The sequence below is a fragment of the Balaenoptera acutorostrata genome, chromosome 2 (assembly GCF_949987535.1).
Source record: "Balaenoptera acutorostrata chromosome 2, mBalAcu1.1, whole genome shotgun sequence".
Classification (NCBI taxonomy): Eukaryota; Metazoa; Chordata; class Mammalia; order Artiodactyla; family Balaenopteridae; genus Balaenoptera; species Balaenoptera acutorostrata.
This window is the reverse complement of record NC_080065.1, coordinates 48,754,148-48,769,097: the sequence shown is the minus strand read 5'-3', so window position 1 is coordinate 48,769,097 and position 14,950 is coordinate 48,754,148. Positions and strand designations below refer to the sequence as shown.

Here is a 14,950-nt window from a genome sequence, read left to right as displayed (position 1 = left end):
GGGCAGCTAAGTGGCTGCGTTTGGGGAGTTGAAACTCACTTGGTCACAGCAGAAGGCACGAGCTGATACAGGGCCACTGACCACTGGTCCTGAATTAGAGAAAATGAATGGATTTGCCCAGATTTCCACAGGTGCTTCCATGCACCAACCGGTTCTATAGCTACTTCCATTAAAATGTATTCTGATCAAACAATCTTGCAGAGGAAAGCTCACCTAGCCTCAAGTCTACAACACAAAAGCAAGGAGAATAGGACAGATTTTCTGCTGCTACCATGTCCCGGACCTTCGGGTACGCGAGGCCCCAGGGCACCGCTAGGCCATCTGTGCCAGAAACTCAATACTGCCCACGGGCCTCGAAGTGGGCAGCCGGGCAGCTGTACGCCGTCCACGCTGGGTCTCCCACAAGCAGCTGCATGGCCTTCACGTAGTTCTTCTCATCCAGCGTGAAGCGGTGGTATATCCTGGTGGGGAGAGTGATCATGTCTCCTTTCTCCATGAAGACCCGGATCCACCTGTCCTCTTTATCCCTCACGTCGAAGTACCCACTGCCGTCCAGGATGTACCGAATCTCGTCATCCAAGTATAAATGCTCCTCGTAAAACATCTTCATCTTTTCTTCATAATTTGGTAGTTTGTCTTTGCATATGGTTATTACGTCCATCCAGGAGTAGTTTCTCTCTTTTCGGATCTTTTCTAATTCTGGATCATTCTCATCTTTGTCAGCATCCAGCGTCCAGTAAAGGACACCGAGCCAGTGCAGCTGCTCCAGGAGGACCGGGCGCGCGGGCTCTGCGTGGTGGGGCTGCCGCGGGTCACCGGCGGACTCGTCCATGTACCAGGACTGCACCACGGCTGGGCCGGGGGCACGGCTGCCTGACTCCGGACCTGCACGGGCCGCCACGCCTAATATTTAAATTTAAATCTTAAAATTAACCTTTTCTTTTATATTCATTAAGTTGCTTTTCAAAGAGTTAGACCTTAAATTTAAATAGCCAATCAATTAGATATATTGTGACAAATATAAAACGAGGTTTGGTCTCTTTTCACCATCCTTAGATGCTCAGGATATTTCAGTGGAGACGTACCATGGCCAGCCTAGCCCCTGTAGCCTCCTGGCAATACATACATATATCGAAACGTTCTTCCCATTGTTTCAGTTCCCTCACGTCATGCTGGTTAGAAGTATGTTTTTTTTTTTTAACCTGGATTTAGGGTACTCATAATTGGACTAACCATATTCCTTGGCTCATGACATAGTTATCATTGGTCTCCCCAGGTATACACGTCTTGTTTGAGTTTTCCCATAATCCAATCCAAAAACCGATCATGGGCAATAACTTATATGGACCTGCATGTTCTTTCCCTCTCTTACATCCCTTGCCTCATACAAGGTAATCATTGCTCTAAATGTTCTGTTTAACAGTTCCACATTTTTAAAAATAGAATTTTAAATCAATACATATATATGTATAAACAAAATATGTAGATTTAGCTCTTGAATTTTATAAAAAGAGTAATCTTTAACTTGCCCTTTTAAAAACCAAACATTAAGATTTATTCATACTGATATGGAAATGTGTAATTCATTGATTTTCACATAATATCCCATTATGTGTATGTACCACTGTATATTTATCCATTCTCCTATCTTATGGGCATTTGGTTTGTGTGGTTTTTCTTTTTCTTTTTTTTTTTTTGCAATTACTAGAAGTACTGCCATGACTATACTTGTATATGTCTCCTGGTACATATGTGCAAGGATTTCTCCTGCTGCGTTGTAGGATGTAAGAATGACCAATTCACTCTCTTAGCAAAACTGTACACGCAAATTGTTGACCTCTTTTCCAACACTTGATGTGTTTAGGCTTCCTAACTTTTACTTATTGAATGAGTTTAACTGGTCTTGATATATATTTCCCTAATTATTAATAACTGTGAGAAACTCATTTATTGGCTATAAGTAGTTCCTTTTCTATGAAATGCTTGTTTATATCTTTTACTTATTTTTATGTTGGGTCATTTTTCTTACCAATATATATGTAGGAGCCCTATATATTTCTTTGTTAGTTATATGCATGCAAATCTCTCTACCAAATTATAGCCTTTTTACTTTAAAGTCTCTTTTTTTTTTGGCTGCACCGCACGTAATGGGGGATCTTAGTTCCCCCACCGGGGATTGAACCTGTGCCCCTGCAGAGGAAGTGTGGAGCCCTAACCACCGGACTGCCAGGGGATTCCCCAACTTTAAGGTGTCTTTTGATGAATCAAATTTCTTAATTTTAATTTAGCCAAATTTATCAATCTCTTGTTATACAGTTAATGGATTTTGCATGTTGAAAATCTTTGCCTTTATTGAACAGGCTATCCTTTCCCCATAATATAGTTTTGGACATATATAAAGGATAGTCTCTTCAATAAATGGTGCTGGGAAAACTGGACAGCCGCATGCAAAAGAATGAAACTGGACCATTATCTTTATGCCATACACAAAAATCAATACAAAATAGATTAAAGATCTGAAACCATAAAACTCCCAGAAGAAAACATGGGGATAAGCTCCTTGACATTAGTCTTGGCTATGATATTTTGGATTTGACAACAAAATTAAAGGGAATAAAAGCAAAAATAAACAAGTGGAACTACATCAAACAAAGAAAGCTTCTGCACAACAAAGGAAATCATCAACAAAATGAAAAGGCAACCTATATAATGACAGAAAATGTTTTCAAATCATATATCTAATAAGGGGTTAATATGCAAAATAAATAAATAACTCATACAACTCAATTGTAAAGAGATAAGCAATCCAATTAAAAATGGGTAGAAGACATATGATCCAGCAATCCCATTCCCGGGCATATATCCAGAGAAAACTCTAATTTGAAAAGATACATGCACCCCAGTGTTCACAGCGGCACTATTTACAATAGCCAAGACATGGAAGCAACCAAAATGTCCATCAACAGATGATGGATAAAGAAGATGTGGTATGTATATACGATGGAATCCTACTCAGCCATAAAAAAGAATGAAATAATGCCATTTGCAGTAACATAGATGGACCTAGAGATTTTCATACTAAGTGAAGTAAGTCAGACAAAGACAAATATCATATGACATCACTTATATGTGGAATCTAAAATATGATGCAAATGAACTTATGTACAAAACAGAAACACACTCACAGACATAGGAAACAAATTTATGGTTACCAAAGGGGAAAGGGGGGGAGGAATAAATTACGAGTTTGGGATTAGCAGATACAAACTACTATTGACATATAAAATAGGTAAACAACAAGGTTCCACCATATAGCAAAGGGAATTATATATATTCAATATCCTCTAATAAACCATAATGGAAAATAATATGAAAAAGAATATATTATATATATGTATATATATAACTGAATCACTTTGCTGTACACCAGAAACTAACACAACATTGTAAATCAACTATGCTTCAATAAAAAAAAAAAAAAAATGGGCAGAACACTTGAATATTTTCCAAAGAAGACATACAACTGGCCAACAGGTAAATGAAAAGATGCTCAACATCAGTAATCATCAAGGAAAGGCAAATCCAAACTACAATGAGATATGATCTCACACCTCTTTAGAATGGCTATTATTAAAGAGACAAGAAATAACAAGTGTTGGTGAGGATGTGGAGAAAAGAGAACCCTTATGCACTGTTGGTGGGAATATAAATTAGTGCAACCACTATGGAAAACAGAATGGAGATTCCACAAAAAATTAAAAATAGAATTACCATATGATCCAGCAATCCCACTTCTGGGTATATAATCAAAGGAAAGGAAATCATAATCTTGAAGAGATATCGCTATTCCCATGTTCACTGCAGCATTGTTAATGACAGCCAAGGTATGGAAACAAAGTGTCCATCAACAGATGAATGGATAAAAAAAACATCTGATACACACACACACATAATGGAATATGATTTAGTCATAAAACAGAAGGAAGTCCTGCCATTTGCAATAACATGGATGGACCCTGAGGTATTTATGTTAAGTGAAATAAGAGAGAAAGACAATGTATATTCTCATTTTTATGTGAAATCTAAAAAAAATTGAACTCATAGATACAGAGAACAGATAGATCCGTGGTTAATAGAAGTCAGGGAAGGTAGGCAAAATGGGTAAAGGGGGTCAAAAGGTACAGGCTTCCTATTATAAGATAATTAAGTCCCTGGGATGTAATGTAAAGCATGGTGACTCTAGCTAATGATACTGTATTGTATATTTGAATGTTGTTGAGAGAGTAGATCTTAAAATTTATTATCACACAAGGAAAATATATTGTAACTGTATGTGGTGATGTAAACTGTATTAGCCATTTCACTATATATATATATACACACACACACACACACATATATATACACATACATATATCAAATCATATGCTGTACACCTAAAACTAATGCAGTATTATACGTCAACTAGATCTCAATAACAAAAATCTTTCCCTACCCTATGCTCTGAAAGTTGGTTACTTAGATTTCCTACTGATGTTTTGTTTTGTTCTTACTCTTTAAGTCCTTACTCCATCTGAAGTAGATTTTTTTGTACATGGTGTGTGTTATGGGCTAAAAATTGTTTCCCTTCAAAATTCATAACGAAACTCTAGTCCCCAGTACCTCAGAATATGACTGTATTTAGAGATAGGGCCTTAAAGAGGCGATTAAGGTTAAATGAGGTCATTTGGGTGGGCCCTAATCCAATCTAACTGCTGTCCTTATAACAGGAAGTTTGGACATACAAGGGGACACCAGGGGTGCTTTCTCACAGAGGAATGATCACGTGAGGACACGATGAGAAGGCAGCAATCTGCAAGTCAAACAGAGAGGCCTCAGGAGGAACCAAGCCTGTCCATACCTTGATCCTGGACTTGCAGCCTCCAGAACTGTGAGAAAGTAAATTTCTGTTGTTGAAGCCACCCAGTCTGTGGTATTCTGTTAGGGTAGCCCTAGAAAACTAATACAGTGTAAGATACGGATTTCATTTTTTTTTTTTAAATACGGAAAAATCAATTTTCTACTTCCATTTACTGAATAGTTTCCTTTCCTCAATGATCCATCATGTTTCCTCTGCCATATACCAAAGTTCCATATATAAGTGGATCTATTTCTAGGCTCTTTATTCCATTGGTCCGTCTATCCCTGTGAGAGGACCAAATTTTCTTAATTGCTCTAGCTTAATTATAAGTTGTGATAACTGGTAAAGAAAGACCTTCCCCCTTCTAATTCTTCTTTAAGTTAGTTTGCTATTTTTGATCACTTACACTTTCAAAGTCTGCAATCAGCTTGTCAAGTTTCACTAAAAGTCATATGGGGATTCCACTTGTAATGACATTAAATCGACAGAACTACAGAGAAATATTTTGTAATTAAAGATTTATCTCTATTGGAAAGTACGTTTATTTTCTTTTTTGTTCTACTAACAACAATTTTAGTTCTGTCCACATGATGGCACCACAAACCGAAAAATCAGATTTTCATAGTTGGACAGAAGGCCCCATAACACATATATATGTTAATATTTTATTAAATGCTCAAATGTTTTGGAGGATAGACCTGAATTTCACATGGCATGTTCCACAGTCCATCAAATGCTTAAGTACATTTGGTAACGAGATATACTATAGTATATGATAATCAAAGAATGGAAATAATAATGAAAAATATCATGACTATTCTTCGTAGTCCTTTTATCATAGAAAGTCATAAACAGATATAGATTAAAAAGTTCATTATCAACCGAGAAAATAAAGACAAGGTATAAAATTAGCTCTGGAAATTTAGGTAGTATTTTCTAAACCAGCAAGCCTACTACAGGCTAGTAAGTAAGTTTGCATAAATCTGGGGAGCAAAGGTCACCCCTAGGTTTACCTTTAAAGAGGAGGATTGCGTAATTCTTCATATCCACCACCAGGCCCGCCCCTTATTCCAGCCCTGATACTCATGGGGTAAATTCTACTTTCACTTTATGAGAAACATGCCTTGGCTTGCCCTGAACTGCTTACAGAATCAAAAAGGAAGAGTCACAGAAGACTTTCCCTTTCTACTCTGTAATGCCAATGAAACTCCTTTCTACATTATGTGGGAAATACTTGAGACAGAATCTTCGAAACCGTGCACATTTAATTAACTGATACCATGCATACCCTGATGGTATCTGGACTGGAGCCAACCCTTTTCTAGGTACCTTCCAGGGGGGTTATTAATCTGGTATTCTATACAGCACTGGAAATTAGTATCCAAAAACTGTTTAACACATCTTAACTTGGATTTAAAAATCTGTCTATTGTTAATTAACATAACTTGGATGTTCTTCTAAATATATATATAGAGAATAGTTCACTTAAATTCGTTAAACCCCAGATTCCTCATCTGTAAAATGGGAATAACAATATTTCCTACTTAGAATGGATGTAGAATTAAATAAGGGTTTTCAAAATACTAAGCACGGTACCCTGCACATAAATGCACTACTGTCATTAGAACAAGAAACAATGGTGGTCCCAGGTTAGCAAGTCTGAATCGTAAAATCTGGAAATAGGAAACTAAGCCATGTTTTAGCTCACTTGGCTATGCTCCTCCCTCATGCTACCAATCCCCTCCACTTGGAAGGCCTAGGATTGACTCTCCCAGCACCAGAGCAGCCACGTGGCTTAATGAGCCATTTAAACGACGCATTCCGCATAACCCCTTCGGAATAAGAAGTGATAGATGATTTCGATTGTAAAACCAGAGTTAGCACCAGGTGCACTTTTAAACCACTCACTGTCAAAGAAAGCCCACATAGTCATTAACCGCTGCCCACTCGGACTAACTGCGCTTCTGGAACATTCCACGAGATGGCGTCTTTGCTCCCAGTCTTCGGACATCCTGAACGCGAAGCCTTTCCAAGGCGCTGGCCTCCCTCTCCAAGGTTAAGGGCCTGACCTCCGACAAAGGCTTGCTCTAAGGTGATGGGCAGAGGCCACACGGGCCTAAGTGGGACTTGGCCATGGTCAGCCGGCCGGCCCCAGCCGAAGTCCGCTTCATTCAGAAGCGGCGGGGAGCTCGGAACACCCTGTTCCGCGGACCCTTGTCTTTCAGGGGCACGGCCTCCCCGCAGGGCCCCTCTAGGCAGGAGCTAACGGGGTAAAACTGCAGGGGCGGCGGCAGCCCAGAAGGTCTCCAGGTGGCCACCGGGAAGCCTCACGTGCCTGTGCAGTGGCTCCGGCCACACCCACACCTTGACACCGGAGGCGTCAGGTTGTAGGGCGGTGAGGAAGGGCTGTGCAGGGGCGGGAACCTGCGAGGACCGCAGCACCCGGCGGGGCTCTGATCACTGCACCGCCGGCCGCGGGGCGGGTGGGGGCGGAGCCAGGCGTCGGCCCTCGGGTTTCTACTTCAAACCCAGAAGCTCGGAACATTCTAAGAATGGGATGGCGGTCACGGGAACGGACGGACGCCTGTGTCCGCCTCCCCGTCGGGGTGAGCGCTCCCCGCGGCCGGCACGCGGCTCGCAAGCTGGAAGCCAGCGGCCCATCGCAGCCTCCCGCTCGGTCCCGAACGCTCTGGAGGCCGGTGGGCGGGGCGTCGCCCGTGACGTCTCATCCCGTTTCGATTCTCCGCCCCCTTCTCCGCCCATATATAAGACTTCTCCGGGCGTTTGCACTCGCACAAGTGAACGAAGGCGTCGGGCGTGGGAGGTCGGCGGCTGTGGCGGGGGCTCAAGGGTAGAGGCCGGCTTGGTCGCGTGTCCGTGCTTCGGAGGTGGCAGCGGGCAGTGCAGGGCGGCGAGGGGACCATGGAGCTCTTGCGGACTATCACCTACCAGCCGGCCGCCGGCACCAAGATGTGCGAGCAGGCGCTGGGCAAGGCTTGCGGCGGGGAGTCGAAGAAGAAGCGGCCGCAGCCGCCCCCCGAGGAGCCGCAGCCGCCGCAGCCCCAGGTGCAGGTGCAGCCGGCCGCCCCGCACCACCATCACCACCACTCGCACTCGGGGGCCGAGATCTCGAGGATTATCGTCGACCCCACGACGGGGAAGCGCTACTGCCGAGGCAAAGTGCTGGGAAAGGTGACGAGCGGCGGGCGCCCTGCTGCCAGGCGGGAGGGAGGTCTGCCCGGGCATCTCCCGGGCCGGGCCGGCCGCCAAGTCCCCGCGCCCACCGCTTCTCGGCGTCTCGGGAGTCCGATCCCGGCGCGACGTGGGCTGCTCACCTGCCCTCCTCTGGCTTTTGTGCGCTGGCAGCGCCGGGATCGACTTCACATCCTTAGCCGCGGCTCAGTCTGCGTCCCGCCGCCCAAAGACATTGATCTTGAGGCCAGAAGCGAGGGCTTTCTATACCGGACCTAGCTCTCGAGCTGCCCCCCAGAGGATTTTCTTGACAAGTCTTTTCAGACCCTATTTCTCATCTCCCCAACCCCAAGCCCCCTCCTCCGGAAAGCTCCTCTCTGTAAAGGGAGAAGGGTCACAGTTTTAACTTACTGTTTTCAGGAATGCTTTTCCCTTCGTGAAAGAGCTTTAAAAAAGTAGACCGCATCCCTCTGTCCGCCCTTCCTCTCCCATATTTTTGCTTTTCTTTCTCATTTACTTACTTAAAAAAAAAAAAATCTGCCGTCCATGTCCCTGCCATACTCAATTCCGTCTCGGCTTTGTTTCCTTTCAGGGTGGCTTTGCAAAATGTTACGAGATGACAGATTTGACAAACAACAAAGTCTACGCTGCAAAAATTATTCCTCACAGCAGAGTAGCCAAACCTCATCAAAGGGAAAAGGTGTGTATGACTGTTGAGTAAAGTATTTTCTTTGTGTGCAAGATGGCCCTTCCCTGTTAGGAAGATGTCTTCTGCATGTGTAAGACTGGCTTTTCAGAGGTGAGGGAGGCTAATAAGACTGATCTTGCTTTTTCTTTTAGATTGACAAAGAAATAGAGCTTCACAGAATTCTCCATCACAAGCATGTAGTGCAGTTTTACCACTACTTTGAGGACAAAGAAAACATTTACATTCTTTTGGAATATTGCAGTAGACGGGTAAGTGTTCACTCCTATTTGAATGCATTTACTTCCCACAAACTGACATGGCATTCACACTGCACTTTATCTGGGAATTTTGTTGTGGAGGTAATCATTACACTGCAGCATTAACTTTCATCACTCATCCTGCACAAGGAAGCCACTGATTTTGGTAACTTTGTTTGACAGATTCTCTTTTTTCCTTTCTCCTCTTCCCAGTCCATGGCTCATATCTTGAAAGCAAGGAAGGTGTTGACAGAGCCAGAAGTCCGATACTACCTCAGGCAGATTGTGTCTGGACTAAAGTACCTTCATGAGCAAGAAATCTTGCACAGGGATCTCAAACTAGGTAAGCCTTTCACTCCAAATGCTGACTTTTGTGTCAGAGAGGTGTGCTCTTTCTCTCCCTTTTTTTACATATTAATGTTCTTAGTTGTGATCTAACCAGTGCTATCTTGCTTATGAATGATGGCTTTCACTTTAAGCAACTGGCTGCCTGCCTCTTGAGTGGATGTGTGTGTACTTGGTTAGAACAGCTTTTCAAGGGAATTCAGATCTTTTTTTTTTTAATCATCTAGGAAACTTTTTTATTAATGAAGCCATGGAACTAAAAGTTGGGGACTTTGGTTTGGCAGCCAGGCTGGAACCCTTGGAACACAGAAGGAGGTAAGAGTCAGAAGGATACATCCTGCTAGGGTTCTGTGGAGATCAAATATGCCCTTTTTATTTTCCAGTTAATGTTTCAAAGGCCAGTTGATACTAAAATCTACAAACCGCTACAGTGTTAATTGAAGGAAACACTTATCCAGTGCCACTATGGACCAGGCAGAGTACCTCATGCCTATAAGTTGATAATGAAACAAATCTGTCTTACATTTGCCTGAAATATATAATTATGTCCTGCTGTACCTGGTCTCAGTTGGCTTAAAACACTTTGTCATGTGGCTGAAAAAAATTGTACACACATTAAAAAAAAATTACCAAGTCACTTGGTCAAATGTCAGTTGTTTACATGCCAGAAATCAAAAGTCAAATGTTTCCAAATAGAAATTCAACATAGTGCTTTCAAGGTTTTATCCAGAGAGCTAAGTTTAAACAGTAGAATAGTTCCTAATGAGATCTTCATATTTTGTTTTCCTAGAACGATATGTGGTACCCCAAATTATCTTTCTCCTGAAGTCCTCAACAAACAAGGACACGGCTGTGAATCAGACATTTGGGCCTTAGGCTGTGTAATGTAAGTAAATGCACCAAAATAATCAAAAAGCAAATTTGGATGTAGATTTTTAACACTCGAAAAGAGTTGCTTTTTGACCGTTCCTAAAGAAGTGTTTCCTTGCATACAGGTATACAATGTTACTAGGAAGACCCCCATTTGAAACTACAAACCTGAAAGAAACTTACAGGTGCATAAGAGAAGCAAGGTATACAATGCCCTCTTCATTGCTGGCTCCTGCTAAGCACTTAATAGCCAGCATGTTGTCCAAAAATCCAGAAGATCGTCCCAGTTTGGATGACATCATTCGACATGATTTTTTTTTGCAGGTTGGTGCATTTTTTTTTTTTTTTTTTGCGTCTTTTTATTACATGCTCTTGATCCTAATTTCCCAGCAGGTTACTGAAGATCTTGTCTTTTACTTCATAGGGCTTCACTCCAGACAGACTCTCTTCTAGCTGTTGTCATACAGTTCCAGATTTCCACTTGTCAAGCCCAGCTAAGAATTTCTTTAAGAAAGCAGCTGCTGCTCTTTTTGGTGGCAAAAAAGACAAAGCAAGATATATTGACACACATAGTAAGTTATAAGACTTCTTTTGTTCTTCTGTGTCCAATATTATATATAAAGTTGATAAGTTAGTTAAAAGAGGCTTTTATATTAACACAATTTGGCCTGTATGTTTGTACACTATTTGACTTTTTGTAGCATAATAAATCCACACTGCAAATTGTGGTTGATAGCTTTTTGTTTCATATGCATTAAAGTGTGCTTCTTGCATAATTGCAGCTGATGGCAAAGATAAAAGTAAAAGCTGATGATTTTGCCTTGGATGCTCTTAAGTTGGTTATTAATGCCAGAGGAGGAAATATGGCTAGCTCTGTTTCTACCTTGTTTGGATAGAATAATGCTCATAATTCTTTTCCTTGATTTACAGACAAAGTGGCTAAAGAAGATGAAGAAATTTACAAGCTTAGGCATGATTTGAAAAAGACTTCGATAACTCAGCAACCCAGCAAACATAGGACAGATGAGGTATGCTAAAGAAGAGTAAAATAGTTATAAGCACTTTATATAATTTCCATTCTTTGTTAATTATCACTTGGATCACATACTTCAAGTTTTCTTTCCAACCCTTTAAAAGGGAAGATTTTATCTCTTAGTTTAACAATGCATGCAATTGAGTTACCGAAATATCTTTTACCTGGCTTGTGTCCATTGCTTTTTGTTAAGCTTTCCTACTAATTGCCACAATCTCATCTTAAACTAGAATTCTCAACCCCAAATGAATTTTAAATGCTTGACGATTGCCTGGCTCTTCTCTCTTCTAGGAACTCCAGCCACCTACCACTACAGTTGCCAGATCTGGAACACCCGCAGTGGAAAACAAGCAGCAGATTGGAGATGCTATTCGGATGATAGTCAGAGGAACTCTTGGCAGCTGCAGCAGTAGCAGTGAATGTAAGTTGTTGTCAATTGCATTTTAAATAATGACGCTCTGAATGCCAGTGCTCAATACTAAGTAACTGAAGCCAGTTTGGTTTTTGGCCTGATTTAACATAGAAGAAGCAAAATTAGAGGATTGGAACAGTTTTGAGTCCTCCATCCTTAGATTTAGTGAAGGGAGACTTAGCACCTACCATGGCCTGAGGTTTTGTTGTTAATTATTTTCTAAATTTCTCTGACTTTTCAGGCCTCGAGGACAGTACCATGGGAAGTGTCGCAGACACAGTGGCAAGAGTCCTTCGAGGATGTCTAGAAAACATGCCAGAAGCTGACTGCATCCCCAAAGAGCAGCTGAGCACTTCCTTTCAGTGGGTCACCAAATGGGTCGACTACTCTAATAAATATGGCTTTGGGTACCAGCTCTCAGACCACACTGTAGGCGTCCTCTTCAACAACGGTGCTCACATGAGCCTGCTTCCAGATAAAAAGTAAGCGTGTTCAGTTAAAGAAGCCCTGTCAGTTCTTTAGTTTTGCCCTAAGGAAATCTGAAAATAGTGACTAACTGCTTCCGTTTTTCCTTCTTTTCTCCGTATTGTTCCTGTTCTTTAGGACAGTTCACTATTATGCAGAGCTTGGCCAATGCTCTGTTTTCCCAGCAACAGATGCCCCTGAACAATTCATTAGTCAAGTGACGGTGCTGAAATACTTCTCTCATTACATGGAGGAAAACCTCATGGACGTAAGTGCCGTGGCTTTCAAGCAGTGATGTTTGCAGTGCGGTCCACAGGGCAGTAGTATCTGTGTAGCCTCAACGCTTTAAGGCATGCAGCCTCTCATGTCCCACCCTCAATCTACTGCATCAGAATCTCTGGGTGGTGGGACCAGGAATCTCCAGGCCATTCTGGCACTTGCTTAAGTTTGACAGGCATTTGCTTAGAAGAACTGAGTGCACACACTGCAAAGTTTCTGTAGGCACTAAGTCTCCCAATCTCTCCCAGGGTGGAGATCTGCCTAGTGTTACTGATGTTCGAAGACCTCGGCTCTACCTCCTTCAGTGGCTAAAATCTGATAAGGCCTTAATGATGCTCTTCAATGATGGCACCTTTCAGGTAAATGAACCCTTGAGGAAAGCACATGTTTAGGTCCGAAAAAAATGCTTTTTACCTAGCCAATTTAATCACTGACAAAACTCTTCACATCTCGAATGCTTAGAGAGATCTAATATCTATGTCTACTTTTTAAAGGTGAATTTCTACCACGATCATACGAAAATAATCATCTGTAGCCAAAATGAAGAATACCTTCTCACCTACATCAATGAGGACAGGATATCTACCACGTTTAGACTGACAACTCTGCTGATGTCTGGCTGTTCATTAGAATTAAAAAATCGAATGGAATATGCTCTGAACATGCTCCTACAGAGATGCAACTAAGAGACTTTTTGAATGGATCCTATGGGACTCCTCTTTTCCACTGTGAGATCTACAGGGAAGCCAGTAGAATGATCTACAGCACGTTGAAGAAGGTGGACAGGTGGTGGTACGAAAACAACTCCCCCGTGGCCTGCTGGACCTGGTGGGACCAGACCAGGCCGAGGCACACAGTTCTGGACATTGGACAAGCTGAGAGCGAACCCGAATGCAGTTTTCCTTGACGTACCTGTTTCAAAAGGTTTCTCAGACAATTTTGCAGAAAGGTGCATTGACTTAACTTCTCTCTGTGGAGAGCACTTCAGACAGAGGACTTGGAACTGTGAATATACTTCCTGAAGGGGAGGGAGAAGGGAGGACGCTCCCATGTTGTTGAAAGGCTGTAATTGGAGCAGCTTTTGGCTGCTTAACTGTGAACTATGGCCATATATAAATTTTTTTTTTTTTTTGAAGACACTTGTGGCTGGAAAAGTGCATTCCTTGTTAATAAACTTTTTATTTATTACAGCCCAAAGAGCAGTATTTATTATCAGTTTTTTTTTTATGTTGACCATTTTAAACTGACTGTTGGCAATAAAGAGTATGAAAAAGCAGAAGCAGTGATCTCCTGTCTTTGGTATGGTACCAGCACTGCATCACAGCATTCTTCGATCATGGATTCTTGGCACTCTTTGGCAGGACACTGAGTGTAGAAGCAGGCTAGAAAGTTAAGAGTTTTAACTTCGCTAATAATAATTTCTGGGAAGTCAGTCTTTAATACCTGAAGTGAAGTCATATGCTCTCTGGTAGATCTAGCTTGAGAAGAGAAGAGTATAACAAAAATACCACTCTTTTCACAACCAGAATATAGGCCTCCTACTGAATCCAAAACCAATTTCTCTCTGGAGTATTCCCCCAAAACTCGTTTAGCTTGGAGCTAAAAGCTAGAGTAATCCTGTGTAAACAGATCTCTGTTATTAAGTGTCAATAGGTACCGGAAGTTTATCTTAATGTGGGCAGAACTCTGTACTTTATAATACTTGCACCACCTAAATGTATAACTCAGCTTAAACCTACCTAAACACTCCCATTGCCACCAGTAGTGAGAAGTACTTTGTAAATAATTCACTTTCCTTCTGGTGCATGGATGATGAGGAATGGTAAGGGTATCAAGCTTTGGTTTTAAGCCCATCTTTTAAACTATCAAATTATCCAAGAGGTAAATCTGAGACAGTTTTCTCTTTCAGTGGGATCTCTCCTTTGACAGGTGTACAAAGCTGCTCCCTGTTACTCTGAACTTACAGTGACCTGTATAAAGTGCAAATACTTTTTTTGTTCAATTGTAATCCCACTATAAGGAAAAGATTGTCCTGCGAAAAGCAGCACTCTCTCATGTGTTAGGCTCTGTTTGCACTAGGATCCTGTACAGAGTAGTGTAGAGATGGTGGTTGTAATTTTACAGTTTTCTAAAATTACTACAAACTGCACCTGATATGCTTTATTAATAAAAGTCAAATCTGGAGAACTGTTTATGGATATTTCACAGTTCCTAGAGTAACTCCTGCTGACTGGAGTTCTCTGGCCGCGTGTACAGCTTCAGTCTCTGTTAAATGGTTTATGGTAATAGCTGAAGAAGATAGTAATAGCTGAAGAAAACTGGATAAATACACTAACAGCTCTGTGTGCAAAAGTAGAATCTATTTTTATCTTTGTGAGCAGAGTGGTAGAAGTAGGAGTTTGTAAATAGTAAAAAACGTGTTTTCATTTTGAGTTTTACAGTGTTAGGTTGTATATTACTTCACCATTTCAAAATTAGGTACTTATCCATTCTTGTATGTACTGAGGGT

The 14,950-nt window shown here is 41.7% G+C and overlaps 2 protein-coding genes across 2 annotated transcripts; one reads left to right on the top strand and one right to left on the bottom strand.

Annotated features, from left to right (window-relative positions):
- Positions 1-283: 283 nt before the first annotated feature.
- Positions 284-6,911, bottom strand: LOC103018468 (acireductone dioxygenase-like). Its single transcript, XM_057540350.1, has 2 exons — positions 6,809-6,911; positions 284-903 (listed from the first exon to the last, which is right to left on the bottom strand). The coding sequence occupies exons 1-2, from the start codon at positions 6,909-6,911 to the stop codon at positions 335-337; spliced, it is 672 nt and encodes a 223-aa protein (XP_057396333.1). The 3' UTR covers positions 284-334.
- A 766-nt stretch (positions 6,912-7,677) lies between these two features.
- Positions 7,678-13,720, top strand: PLK2 (polo like kinase 2). Its single transcript, XM_007176089.3, has 14 exons — positions 7,678-8,092; positions 8,685-8,792; positions 8,933-9,049; positions 9,251-9,380; positions 9,610-9,697; positions 10,173-10,268; positions 10,378-10,576; positions 10,677-10,824; positions 11,183-11,280; positions 11,577-11,706; positions 11,939-12,179; positions 12,301-12,430; positions 12,690-12,800; positions 12,936-13,720. The coding sequence occupies exons 1-14, from the start codon at positions 7,823-7,825 to the stop codon at positions 13,125-13,127; spliced, it is 2,058 nt and encodes a 685-aa protein (XP_007176151.1). The 5' UTR covers positions 7,678-7,822; the 3' UTR covers positions 13,128-13,720.
- The last annotated feature ends 1,230 nt before the right edge of the window (positions 13,721-14,950 follow it).

Bases quoted from the DNA above. Each gene is read 5' to 3' on its own strand.
- LOC103018468 (XM_057540350.1), bottom strand. From the start codon at position 6,911: ATGTCCGAAGACTGGGAGCAAAGACGCCATCTCGTGGAATGTTCCAGA. The intron at 904-6,808 runs GTGAGTGGTTTA...TTTAAATATTAG, and splicing joins TATGTGGGCTTTCTTTGACA to GCGTGGCGGCCCGTGCAGGT.
- PLK2 (XM_007176089.3), top strand. From the start codon at position 7,823: ATGGAGCTCTTGCGGACTATCACCTACCAGCCGGCCGCCGGCACCAAG. The intron at 8,093-8,684 runs GTGACGAGCGGC...GTTTCCTTTCAG, and splicing joins GAGGCAAAGTGCTGGGAAAG to GGTGGCTTTGCAAAATGTTA. The intron at 11,707-11,938 runs GTAAGTTGTTGT...CTGACTTTTCAG, and splicing joins CTGCAGCAGTAGCAGTGAAT to GCCTCGAGGACAGTACCATG.